Genomic DNA, 13,863 nt, shown 5'->3' with positions numbered 1-13,863 from the left:
CAATATGAGATCTGATGCACAAGTGGAGGGGTTGGTCTTAACAAGTGTGTAGACCATTCACTCATTATAATAAGACATATACAGGCACAGATGCAGGTAGATGGATAGACATGATTTTGTGAGAGGTTTTAGAAATTATCTTCCAGTTGCTTCTGTTTTCACTGTGAAATAGAAAGGAAAGTCATTATGTGAGAGTGAGGATAGGAGATGAGGTGTTAGAGGTTTGAGGAAAGAGAAGGTACGAAGTGGCCTTCAGGAGAGTGAGAGAATGCATAGAACAAGGAAATGTAGTCTGACTTCTGGGCAGCCATAGAGGCCCACTTGAGTTTAGTGATCAGGAATTTAAAGTGAGGCCAATCAGCATGGTTGTTTTTCTCTTGTCAATGAGTATAAACTACTTTCCCCAGGAGTTTTGGTATAATCAGGAGTGGGAAAGGGGAGAAGGTGGTGGAGAAAGAAATGAGGACAATAGCTTGAGGGGACCATTTGGTCAAGGGAGGATTCTTTTTTTTCCCCAGATGGAATGATTACAGCACATTTGTATACTTATGGAAATGATCTGGGAAGAGGGAAAAAACTGAGGGAGAGGGGGATAATTACAGGAGCAAAATCCTTGAGGAAAGTGTGGATGAGATCCAGTACACAAATGGAGTCAGTTCATTCATTGTACCAGAGGGAAGGTATAAATGCAGTGGAATGTTAGATGTGATGATGGAAAGTCTCTTTAGATTGCTTCTATTTTTAATTAAATAAGGAGCAAGGAAGTTATAAACTCAGAGTGAGGATCGAGAGGGGACTTTAGAGATTTGAGGAGAGAGGGGGAGTTGCCTTGAGGAGTGGGAGAGTGGCTAGGGAAATATAATAGGATTTTCAGGAAGTCCCAAGTGCTCACTTGAGATTTGTGGTTATGGTACTAGTCATTCTAGGAAGACTAGATGTCCTAGGAGGAGGGCCAAATACACATACCTTTGTCTTCATAGGTTTCCCTGGAGCTCCACACTCCAACTCCCTGGAGTTTCATAGCCTTATCCTGAGCTTCTAGAGTCAGCCTATGTGCCCTGGAGCTTGGCCATGTGGTCCCAGACTTCAGCTCCTGGGCAGCTCAAGTGGCTTCAAGGGAATACTACGAATAGAACATAATTACTATTGAGTGGAATTTTCAGGTGGAAGTCTGAATAACATGGTTGAAGCCAAACTTGGCAGAGGGTAGCCAAGTTCCCTGAATGTCTTTGTGCATAGATATTTCAGGATGTGCACAATTAAAATGACTTGTCAAGAACCTACAATACGCTGCCACTTGAGGGCAAAAGACACACATAGATTGAAAGTGATGGGATGGAAAAAGATATTTCATGCAAATGGAAATGACAAGAAAGCAGGTGTAGCAATACTCACACCAGACAAAATAGACTTTAAAACAAAGTCCATAAAGAAAGACAAAGAAGAATACTATATAATGATAAAGGAATCATTATATTATGAGAAGAGGATATTACACTTGTTAACATATATGCACCCAATATAGGAGCACCTAAATACATAAAACAAATACTAACAGACAATAAAGGGAGAAATTGACAGGAATACAACAATAGTAGGAGACTTTAATACCTCACTGACATCAATGGACAGATCTTCCAGACAGAAAATCAATAATGCAACAGAGATCCTAAATGACACAATAAAACAGTTGGACTTAATTTATATCTACAAGACACTACATCCAAAACAAAACAAAAACAAACAAACAAAACCCAGAATACACATTCTTTTCGAGTCACGTGGAATATTCTCTAGGATAGACCATATAAAGGACACAAAACAAGACTCAACAAATTTAAGAGGATAGAAATTATTTCAAGCATCTTTTCTGACCATAACAGTATGAAACTAGAAATCAACCACAGAAGGAAAAACGAGAAAAAATGGCTTGTCAGAAATGGGAGATGAGTTACAGGATTCTGGCTGGGATGCAGTGAAAGCAGTCTGTGATCAAAGTGGGAGTTGGAAGTGCTTTGTTATGGTTTTAGCCTTGAATTCCTTCTAGATTTTGAAATTTGCTCTTATGAGGATGAAGCTCTTGCCTCAGCTCTACACATGGCTGGCTCATTCTCATTCTTCACAGTGTGGCTCAAACATTACCTCCTTGACTACTGTCTAAAGTGGGCCTCTCAGGCTTCCCTGGTGGCACAGTGGTTAAGGATCTGCCTGCCAATGCATGGGACACAGGTTCGAGCCCTGGTCCGGGAAGATCCCACATGCCCCGGAGCAACTAAGCCCATGCACCACAACTGCTGAGCCTGCACTCTAGAGCCTGCAAGCCACAACTACTGAGCCTGCGTGCCACAACTGCTGAAGCCTGCGTGCCTAGAGCCCATGTTCTGTAACAACAGAAGCCACCACATTGAGAAGCCTGTGCACTGCAATGAAGAGTAGCCCCCGCTCGCCTCAACTAGAGAAAGCCCGCGCACAGCAGTGAAGACCCAATGCAGCCAAAAAAAAAAATAATAATAATAATAAATAAGTAAATAAAGTGGGCCTCTCCAAGTTACTCTCCATCATGGAATCTGCAAACTCAGTTGCCTATAAGAGTCAGGCAGATAATGTTTATGAGTAAAACAACTAAGAAACCTGTCCCATCTAAAGGGGCAGCTGCTACTTTGCTCTGGCCATTTGTGGTCATGTGGGAATTTAGGGCCAGTGTGGCCAGTTCTAATTTTTAAGAGAAGTCAGAAATGTGGATTTTACATAAAATCTCCTGATTTTTAGATGTGGGTCCAAATTTTTTTAAGAAATCACTCTGCAGGCTGAGTCTGGCCCTCTGGCCAGCAGTTTATAACTTCGGATCCATTGCATCAACTCTCCCACCCTTATATCCTTCCCAGTACTTGTTATATTCTGTGAATATCTTGTTTATTTATTTACTTGTTTATTGTCTGTGTTAGTCACTGTTGTATTCCTAGTGCCTAACACAGTGCCTGGCACAATCAGTTCCCAATAAATAATTATCTGATGTTGGATGAGAAGGGGAGTCTGGATTGGTGCCTTACTTGGGAGGTTTCTATGTATTCTGAAATTATATATATAAATTATAAATATGAATATATGTATGTATGTGTGTGTTTATATAGAGGTGTGTGTATATATGTATATACGTAAATATATGTGTATATATACACACACACACACAAACACCTGTATATGGCAAATATTTTCCCTTAGTCTCTCCTTTATTTATTTATTTTTTTGGCTGTGCTGCACGACTTGTGGGATCTTAGTTCCCAGACCAGGGATCAAACCCGGGTCCTTGGCAATGAAAGCACAGAGTCCTAACCCCTGGACTGCCAGGGAATTCCCCTCTTAAGTCTCTTTCTTGCCTTTTAACTTTATGATGTCTTTTGATACAGAATTATAACTTTTATCTAGGAAAAATTGTCAATCTTTACTCTTAGGCTTCTGGGGCTATGTCCTATGAGGAAAGTTTTCCAAATTAATTTACAAAGTGTTTTCTTCTTTTTTTTTTAAATTTTAAATTTTATTTTTGGTTGCATTGGGTCTTCATTGCTGTGTGCGGGCTTTCTCTAGTTGTGGCGAGCGGGGGCTACTGTTTGTTGAGATGTGTGGGCTTCTCATTGCGTTGGCTTCTCTTGTTGTGGAGCATGGGCTCTAGGGTGCACAGGCTTCAGCAGTTGTGGCACATGGACTCAGCAGTTGTGGCGTACGGGCTTAGTTGCTCCGCAGCATGTGGGATCTTCCCGGACCAGGGATTGAACCCGTGTCCCCTGCAGGCGGATTCTTAACCCCTGTGCCGCAAGGGAAGTCCCTATACTTATTTATTTTAAATCTGTCTTGTAATCCAAACATTTACCAAAAAAACCCTCTTTTCACTTACTTGATAGTGAACTTTGAAGCACAAAAGTTTAAAATTTTGATGAAATCCAATTTATCTATCTTTCCTTCTGTCACTTATGCTTTTGTTGTCATTTCTTAGAAACCACTGCCTAATCCCAAGGTCATGAAGATTTTTCTTCTAAGAGTTTTAAAGTTTTAGCTCTTACATTTATGTCTGTGGTCCATTTTGAGTAAATTTTTGTATATGGTGTGAGGTGGGGTCCAATTTCATTCTTTTGCATGTGATTATCCAGTTTTTGCAGCACAATTTGTTGAAACGACTATTCTCTCCCATTGAATTGTCTTGGCATTCTTGTTGAAAATCAACTGACCATAAATTAAGGGTTTATTTCTGGACTCTCAATTCTATTTCACTGATCTATATGGCATTTCTTATGCCAATATAACACGGTCTTGATTATAGCAGCTTTGTAGAAGATATGAAATTGGGAAGTATGTCCTCCAACATTGTTATTCTTCAAGATTGCTTTGGTTATTCTGGGTTCTATACATTTCCATATGAATTTTAGGATATCTTGTCAATTTCTACCAGATATCTTTATCTTTGGGAGGTATTTCTTTTTTTAAAAAAATTGAAATATAGTTTACATAAAATATTATGTTAGTTTCATTTGGGTGATATTTCACTACAAGGAATTCTAAGCATCTAAAATGTGTCTGGAAAGGGATCTCACATTTATTCCTCCCCTGCATCCTAACTCACATACTGAATTTGGCAAATATTCAGGAATCTCCAACTTGGTCCAGGACACTTATCTATATTTTTATCAGTAATCCTTTAAGGTACCCTAGTTTCTTTTTGTTTTTTGTTATTTTTGGCCGTACTGTGCAGCATGCGGGATCCTAGTTCCCCACCAGGGATCGAACCCGTGACCCCTACGTTGGGAACGCGGAGTCTTAACCACTGGACCACCAGGGAAGTCCAAGGTGCCCTAGTTTCTTGATGTATTTTAGACTATTAAGTGTGAATAGCTCAATATTATATATATAGTAGAAGCTCTTCTTTTTTTTTTTTTTCAACATCTTTATTGGAGTATAATTGCTTTACAATGGTGTGTTAGTTTCTGCTTTATAACAAAGTGAATCAGTTATACATATACATATGTTCCCATATCTCTTCCCTCTTGCATCTCCCTCCCTCCCACCCTCCCTATCCCACCCCTCTAGGTGGTCACAAAGCACCGAGCTGATCTCCCTGTGCTATGCAGCTGCTTCCCACTAGCTAGCTATTTTACATTTGGTAGTGTATATATGTCCATGATACTCTCTCATCCTGTCAGATCTCACCCCTCCCCCTCCCCATATCCTCAAGTCCATTCTCTAGTAGGTCTGTATCTTTATTCCCATCTTGCCACTAGGTTCTTCATGACCTTTTTTTTTTTTTTTTTTTTTCCTTAGATGCCATATATATGTGTTAGCATTAGAAGCTCTTCTAAAGAAGCTCCATTGAGGGTACTTCCCTGGTGGTCCAGTGGGTAAGACTCTGGGCTCCCAATGCAGGAGGCCCAGGTTCAATCCCTGGTTGGGGAACTAGATCCCACATGCATGCTGCAACTAAGAGCTCGCATGCCACAATGAAGATCCCTCATGCCACAATGAAGATCCCGCATGTTGCAACTAAAGATCCCGCATGCCGCAAATAACATCCAGCACAGCCTAAATAAGTAAATAAATAATAAATAAATAAATAATAAATATTAAAAAAAGAAACTCCATTGAATAGACTTGCTAGATTAATTAATGTTCTCCATTTCCTCTGAAAAACATATTAAAAAATGCCTGCAACACTCCAGTTGCAGCCAAGAGCTACTCTCGAGTATACCTGCACACTTATGCTCCCACCAGTTGAACTGTGTGCATACCAAGCGTCAACTGTGGTTTTTCTCCCCAAACAATTTATGCCAGGTTTATTCTGTAATTGCAATATTGCAATTTAATGATATATTATTTAAACTAATGGAATATGTATTTTTGAAAAAGAGCAGTGAGTGAGTGCCTCCATGAGATTTACCAGGGGCACCCAAAGCAAACAGTCCCAACCTTTCTACGTAAAATGTATCAAGCAAGCATTAAATAAATTTATGAGATATTAAAAAAAACAGCAGTGGTTTGTATAAAAATGAAATTGAATGCTTTGGAAAAACTCAAACTTTAAAAAATTACACTTTGAATTAAAATGGATGTGATTTAGAAAATTACCATTTTGCAACTACCATAGAAATAATTGAACCATCATTATATACTAAAACTAGTAAGCGAAAGTTTGATGAAGAATAGGGTATTTACATTTTTTCAAAGTATCTTCCTGGAAATTATTACTAATTACAAAACAAAAATAGTAACTTGACAGTGGAGAAAACTGGAAAACACCACCTTAATCAAATGGTCAAAGTTAACATCACCAATAATGGGACAAAATGACATCACAAGCCTCCTGATGTGATGTATTGAAGACATAATATTGCTTAGTCCTGCCAAAAATATTTAAACCTAATCTATTCTTGAGAAACATCAGACAAACCCAAATTAAGAAAAATTCTATAAAATATCTTGCCTGTACTGTTAAAATTGTCACTGTCATGAAACAAAGCATCAGAGGAATTGTTCCAGATTAAAGGAGACTAAAGAGGCATGCCAACTAAATGCAATCCTTATTGGATTGATTGATTAATCAATAATTAATTAACCAATTTAATTGGTTAATTAACCAATCAAATAATTGATTAACCAATTATTTCTATTTCTATGATCAGTCTTATCCTTAATTGCATCCTAGAAGGAAAAATTTTGTTCTAAAGGACATTAACGGGACAATTGGCAAAATTGTAATATAGACTATAGATAATTAAATAGTATTGTATCAGTGTTAAAATTGCTGAGTTTGGGGCTTCCCTGGTGGCGCAGTGGTTGAGAATCTGTCTGCTAATGCAGGGGACACGGGTTCGAGCCCTGGTCTGGGAAGATCCCACATGCCGCAGAGCAGCTGCGCCCGTGAGCCACAATTACTGAGCCTGCGCGTCTGGAGCCTGTGCTCCGCAACAAGAGAGGCCGCGACGGTGAGAGGCCCGCGCACCGCGATGAAGAGTGGCCCCCGCTTGCCACAACTAGAGAAAGCCCTTGCACAGAAACGAAGACCCAACACAGCCATAAATAAATAAATAAATGAATGAATGAATGAATGAATGAATGCTGAGTTTGATACCTATACTGTGGGTTGTTATCTAAGAAAATGTTCTTATTCTTAGGAAATACAAACAAATATTTGAGAGTAAAGGATATAATATGAGCAGCTTATTCTCAACTAGCTGAGAAAAAAATAGACGTTTATATATAGATATGTAAATATATAAATTATATATATATGGAGAGAGAGAGAGCAAGCAAATGTGGCCAAATATTAACAATTGACTAATTTGGGTAAAGGGTATAGGGAATTTCTTTTGTACCAGTCTTACAACTTTTCTATAATTAAAAAAAAATTAATTAATTTATTTTTGGCTGCGTTGGGTCTTTCTCTAGTTGCGGTGGCTTCTCTTGTTGCAAGGCATGGGCTCTAGGTGCGTGGGCTTCAATAGTTGTGGCGGGCAGGCTCTAGAGCGCAGGCTCAGTAGTTGTGGCGCACAGGCTTAGTTGCTCCGTGGCATGTGGGATCTTCCCGGACCAGGGCTCGAACCTGTGTCCCCTGCATTGGCAGGCAGATTCTCAACCACTGCACCATCAGGGAAGCCCTCTATAATTTTGAAATTATATCATGAAAATACATTTTAAAGATGGTTAATTAACCATAAAGTTTATTTCCTTTCCCTCCTAAATTTGCTAAAATCACATCAAAATAACAATAACAATAATGGCATTAACCTTCAAGGTCAAAGAGAGAGAGAGCAAGGGTACAATAGCAAGATGATATATTTCAGTGGAAATATCTTTTGAAAAATGGAAAGTAGATAGAGGGGTAGTAACGAATTTATCAGAATAGGAAAAGTTTTAACTTAAGTGTCTGCAGTGGAGGATACACCTAGAATTGAGCTAATTCATTTGGGAGGCTCAAACCTTAGAATGTAGCGGGTACCACAGAAGGTAGGAGTAGAGACTAGGTCCGAGAACAGGAAGGTGGTCACTGAAACTCTGTCTACAGAGCATGTGGCACAACCAGGCAAACCACTATGCCCCAACAAGGAGATAAAAGATTTCTCTGCCCAGCAATCCCACTTCTGGCTATATATCCAAAGGAAGTGAAAACAGGATCTTGAAGAGATATCTTCACTCTCATGTTCATTGCAGCATTATTCACAATAGCCAAGATATGGAAACCTAAGTGTCTGTCAATGGATGAATGGATAAAGAAGATGTGATGTGTATATATATATATATATATATATATATATGCCATGAAATATTATTCAGTCATGAGAAAGAAGGAAATCCTGTCATTTGCAACAACATGGATGAACCTTGAGGGCATTATGCTAAGTAAGATAAGTCAGACAGAAGAAGACAAATACTGTATGATCTCACGTAGACGTGCAATCTAAAAAAGCGGAACTCAGAAACAGAGAGTAGAATGGTGGTTGGGGGGGTGAGGGGATGAGATGTTGGCAAAAGGGTATAAACTTCCAGTTATAAGATGAATAAGTTCTGGGGATCTAATGTACAGCATGGTGATTATAGGTAATTATACTGCATTATATACTTGAAAGGTACTGAGAGAGTAGATCTTGAATGTTCTTACCACAAAAAAGAAATGGCAATTACGTGACGTGATGGAGGTATTAGAGCTAATACTATGGTAGTTATCATCTTGCAATATATTTTAAGCGTATCAAATCAACATATTGTACACCTTAAACTTACACAATGTTATACGTCAATTATATCTCAATAAAACTGGGGAAAAAGAGAGTTCTCTGGAGGAACTGAATCTTGGAGGCACTGCACTCCTGCACAAGATTTACTGTGAGGGACGGCATATGGTGCAAGACTAAAAATATGATGATTAAGTGAAAATCAAGATCCTCAAAGGTGAGACTCAGTGCCCCCTTCTCCTGTCTTGATCCCAGTATGCTAGCAGACAAACATGTAACCAATCCCCAGAGAAGCAATTATAGTGTTCTTCCCTGGAGAAAATGTAGAGATCCAGAGGAAAGCTCCCAGTGAAGCCCACAATGGATAACGACCCCTGCCCTCCAGGCTTCTAGTCAGCTTTTTAGTTCCTCACTCTTAACTTATAATGGAGAGCCAAGGATCACCAGTTATTTGACAATAGTTATCAATGAGGAAAATAGAGATCAAAATAAACTCATAGGAAAAAGGGCACAGAGGAAACAGAGCTAATGCAGAGAACAGAAGAGAATTTCAAATAAAGTATAATATCCCTAAAGAAAAAAGAAGATATGGAAAAGGAAAACCAGAGGACCAAAAACAACCCTTGGAAATTAAAAATATAGTAACCAAAATAAAATGTTCTGATACAAAGGTATGGTGATTTTCCTGTAGGTCCACAGCTTCTTTATTACCCCTCCCCTTGAGTGTGGGCTAGATTTAGTAATTCTCTTCTAACAAACAGAATAAGGTAGAAGTCACAGTCACTTCTGAGACTGTCATAAAAAGGCATTGCGGCTTCCTTCCTCCTTCCACTCTCTCTCACTCTCTCTGATCACCTGCTCTGAGGAAAGTTAGCTGCCAAGTGAGAACACTCAGGCAGCTTATTGGAAGGCCCACGTGGTGAGAAACTGAGGTGTCTTGTCAATAGCCAGAGAGGAACTGAGGCCTCCAGCTATGAGATGACTGCACCTCCTGCTGACATCCTGTCTGCAACCACAAGAGAAACCCTGAGCCAGAACCAACTAGCTAAACTGCTTCTGGATGCCTGATTCACAGAAACTATAAGGTAATGAATGTTCATTGTTTTAAGCCTCTATGTTTTAGGGTAATTTGTTACACAGCAATAGATAATTAACACAGAAGGTTGGAAGATAAAATTGAGGAACCTCCCAAAGAGTAAATGTTTTAGAACCCAAAGGAAGCATAGAGAAAGATTAATTAAGTTAGAGGATCAGTTCAGGAGGTTTTAGAGCTGACAAATGGAAGTTCCAAAAGGAGAGAAGAGAGAAAATAGAGAATAAATTAATAAAGAAATAATAAAGAAAAATTTGTCAGAAATGAAGTGCACAAATTTCCAGATTGAAAAAGCTCAGGGAATGTCTATCACAGTGATTGAAAAAAGATCTACAGCAAATTCCAACATGAAATTTCAGAACACTAGGGAACAAAAAGAAAATCAAAAGCTTCTGGAGAGAAATACATCATACACAAAAGAATCCAACTGGAAGTTAGAGGACAATAAAGGTATAACTTCAAAATTCTCAGAAAATGATTTTCCACCTAGAATTCCATAGCTGGAAAAACTGACAATCAAGTGTGAGGGTAGGGCTTCCCTGGTGGCACGGTGGTTAAAAATCCGCCTGCCAATGCAGGGGACACGGGTTTGAGCCCTGGTCCAGGAAGATCCCACATGCCGCGGAGCAACTAAGCCCATGCGCCACAACTACTGAGCCTGCGCTCTAGAGCCCGCGTGCCACAACTACTGAAGCCCGCGCGCCTGAAGCCCGTGATTTGCAACAAGAGAAGCCACTGCAATGAGAAGCCTGCACACCGCAACTAGGGAAAGCCCACGCGCAGCAACGAAGACCCAACGCAACCAAAAATAAATAAATAAATAAATTCATTAAAAAAAATGTGTGAGGGTAGAATAAAATCATTCTTCACTCAAAAATATACCTCTTACACATTCTTAGAAAACTATTCAAGGATATATTCCAGGAAAGGGAGAGAGTAAACCAGGAAAGAAAACATGGGATCCAGGAAATAGGGAATAAAACTTTGGAGAGAGGCAAAAGCAAGTTTCAGGACAAGAGCTATGCGCCAGGAGTAGGAGAAGGCAGAGTATAGGAGTAGGAGAGAGGAAGTTTGGGAAAAAAGGAATTGGTAGATTATTTGTTGTGTTTTGGTAGATTATTTGTTGTGTTTTGAGTGATTGGAAAAAATATCATTGGGCATTTAATAGAGCTGTTGAAGTAATTTGTGGAAAAAAGTAACAGTAGTTACCTGGAGAACTAAGCAAGTAAAAAAAATGGTGGCAATTCTTAACTCTAGGGATAAACAAAAAACTGAACAAAAAAGGAAAAGTTATTATAGTGACATTATTTGGCTTAACAGTGAACAATTTTTACATATTTGTAAGACTACAAGACTATAGATTTAAACTTGCATGTTCTATTGCTACATCCCAAATGATCACAAATTTAGTGGCTTAAAACAACATCCACGGGCTTCCCTGGTGGCGCAGTGGTTAAGAATCTGCCTGCCAATGCAGGGCACATGGGTTTGAGCCCTGGTCCAGGAAGATCCCATATGCCACGAAGCAGCTAAGCCTGTGTGCCACAACTACCGAGCCCGCGAGCCACAACTACTGAAGCCCACGTGCCTAGAGCCCGTGCTCTGCAACAAGAGAAGCCACTGCAATGAGAAGCTTGTGCACCTCAACAAAGAGTAGCCCCCGCTCGCCGCAACTAGGGAAAGCCCGCGCACAGCAACGAAGTCCCAACGCAGCCAAAAATAGTAAGAAAACCCCCCCAAAACAAAAAAACAACATCCACTTACTATCTCACAGTTCTTTAAGTCTGGTAGTCTCTGCTTAGTCTCACAAGGTTGAAATCAAGGTGTTGGCTGGGCTGGGGTCTTATGTGGAGGCTCTAGGGAAGAATCCATTTTGGTTATTGGCAGAATTCAGGTTTTTGTGGTTATATGAATGATGCCTTGCTGACTGTCAGCTGGGACACTCTCAGCTCCTAACTGCCACCCACATTGGTATGGAGGCCCCCTGCATCTTCAAAACTGCACATGCTTCCAATCTCTGAATTCCTCTTTTGCTGTTAACTGGAAAAAACCACTCTGCTTTTAAAGGGCTTGTGTGATTAGATTAGGCCCACTCACATAATGTCCTTTTTTCCATGTAAAGTAACAATCACCAGAGTGTTATCCATCATATTCTGAGGTTCCGCCCACATTCAAAGGGGAGGGGATTATATAAGGGCAAGGTTCATTGAGGGTCATTCTTAGAATTTTGCTTACCACAAACCTAAAACTGTGACATAACTATACTGGAAAAACTAGGATGAGAGAGGGGAAGCACACGGTATAGTATAAGAAAGCTAAATTCTCAACTCTCATAACAGGAGGGCAATATATAATAACCCAAAATGGAACAAGGGAAATTTGTGGGTTAGGCCAACTGTGTTTCTCTGAGAGAGGGTGAAGAACTCCTAATTTGGAGACAATAGCATCCCCGTGGCATAATGCCAGGACCCAGCTGGGTGGGGGCAAGCAGGGGAGGGCTGGTGTAGGGCTATTAAGGGATTCCTAGTGTCCATTAGTGGGATGTGTGAAACAGAGCTGAATACGTGAAACAGAGCTTCTTTGATGGAATTAGAAAGAGAACAGAGAGTGCCCAATGGAGGCCTGTACAAGATCAGTCCTTCTCAATCTTAACGTTGTGCTTTATTTTTTCCCAGTTATCCCCTCCCTTTACCCCAACGCAACTTTTGCTTCAGTACCTGCCCACGCTTAGTTTCCTTCACATGTGTTCTCCGTTCTGCCTGGAATACCCTTTCTCCTTCATTTCTGTGCTTTCAAGCAATTCATCTTTTAAGACCTTAATCTTGTCACATTTCCTGTAAACCCTCCCTTTAGAATTAGTTTAGTCACTCAGTATCACTTATTCATTCACTCACCCTACAAATATATTTATTAAACCTCTATTATGTGAGGTACTGCTAGGTATTGTGGATATAATACAGGTCTGATATATACTCACTGCCTACTAAAACTCCTTCAGTGGTTCCCTATAAAGTTAAAAGGTTTAGCATGGCTAACAGTATCCTTAGTTATCTGGCCCCTGCCTAGCTTTCAAGGCCTGCTTCTCACCTCCTGTCTATGCTTTATCTGTACCCAAGGACTTGGAGTTCACTTAATAAGGCTCTCTCAATTCTCTGTTCCTTTGTCTGTGCTGTATTCCCTTGTCATCTACTTGGTTAACTCCAATCATCCTTTAATACTCAGTCCTGGAAGCATTTCCTGTGTGAGGTCTTCTCTAAAGGATCACCCTATTCTCATTTCAAATCCAGTAGCATCAGGTACTTCCTCTTTTGTGGTTCCATAGCATTCCATATTTAATTGAATCATACACCATATTGCAAATTTTTTTGTTTGCATGCTTATCTTCATCTGATGGTCAGATACTTTATGGCAGAGAGAGGTCTAATCCTATCCATCTTTGTAACGCCAGTCACCAACATAAAGCCTGACACATAGTTGGTGCTTAATAAATGTTGACTAAATGAGCAAATGAATAAGAATACACTTATTCACTTGAACAAATTGGGTGTCTTAATAAGGATATTAAATGACAGGAGAGGGAATGGATATCTTCCTTGTTCCATAATTTTAACTAGTATAATTGTTAGTCTTGGGGGATAAAACTCTAACCCAAAGTAGGAAAAGTAATGGCTAAGAAGTGGCCCTTCTAACCCTCTATTCTATGTTCCCCTTACTTGTTTCTTCAGTTGTGTCCCTTTTCTTGTTCCGAAAGGAATTTTGATATCCTAATAGATATAAGTTGAAGGAGGCCATCTTGGATCCTCCCTGTCTTCTGGAATGTTCAGGCGGGAGCACTGGAGTCTGTTTGGTAACCATGGTAATGTCCTGAAGAATTACTATGACTGACACTCCCTTTGTCTAAGGAGGCACAGGATTTATGAGTTCACAGTGGGGCTGGAGTGGCACAGGAAACAAGTGCCAGTTACCCTTTTTCTTGCCCGAGTCTTATTTGCAGAACGCAGTGAGTAGAAAGAGCACTGACCTGGGCTTAAATCTTAGTTTTGCCATACTCTAGGT

The 13,863-nt window shown here is 39.9% G+C and overlaps 1 protein-coding gene across 3 annotated transcripts in view; it reads right to left on the bottom strand.

Annotated features, from left to right (window-relative positions):
- TEX49 (testis expressed 49) overlaps window positions 1-13,863 on the bottom strand; it is a 109,481-nt gene that overhangs the window by 13,962 nt on the left and 81,656 nt on the right. Inside the window, exon 1 of one of the 3 annotated variants that reach the window (XM_036867512.1) lies at window positions 13,521-13,619. The exons of 1 other annotated variant lie outside the window; for it this stretch is intronic. In XM_036867512.1, the coding sequence (XP_036723407.1) occupies window positions 13,521-13,599 (79 nt within the window). In that variant the 5' untranslated portion in view covers window positions 13,600-13,619. Of the gene's footprint in view, window positions 1-966; window positions 1,045-13,520; window positions 13,620-13,863 lie in introns of those variants that run through there. One more of the 3 variants, XM_036867515.1, reaches the window with a different exon arrangement.

This window comes from Balaenoptera musculus, chromosome 10 (assembly GCF_009873245.2).
Source record: "Balaenoptera musculus isolate JJ_BM4_2016_0621 chromosome 10, mBalMus1.pri.v3, whole genome shotgun sequence".
NCBI lineage: Eukaryota > Metazoa > Chordata > Mammalia > Artiodactyla > Balaenopteridae > Balaenoptera > Balaenoptera musculus.
This window is presented reverse-complemented; position numbering and strand designations above follow the sequence as displayed.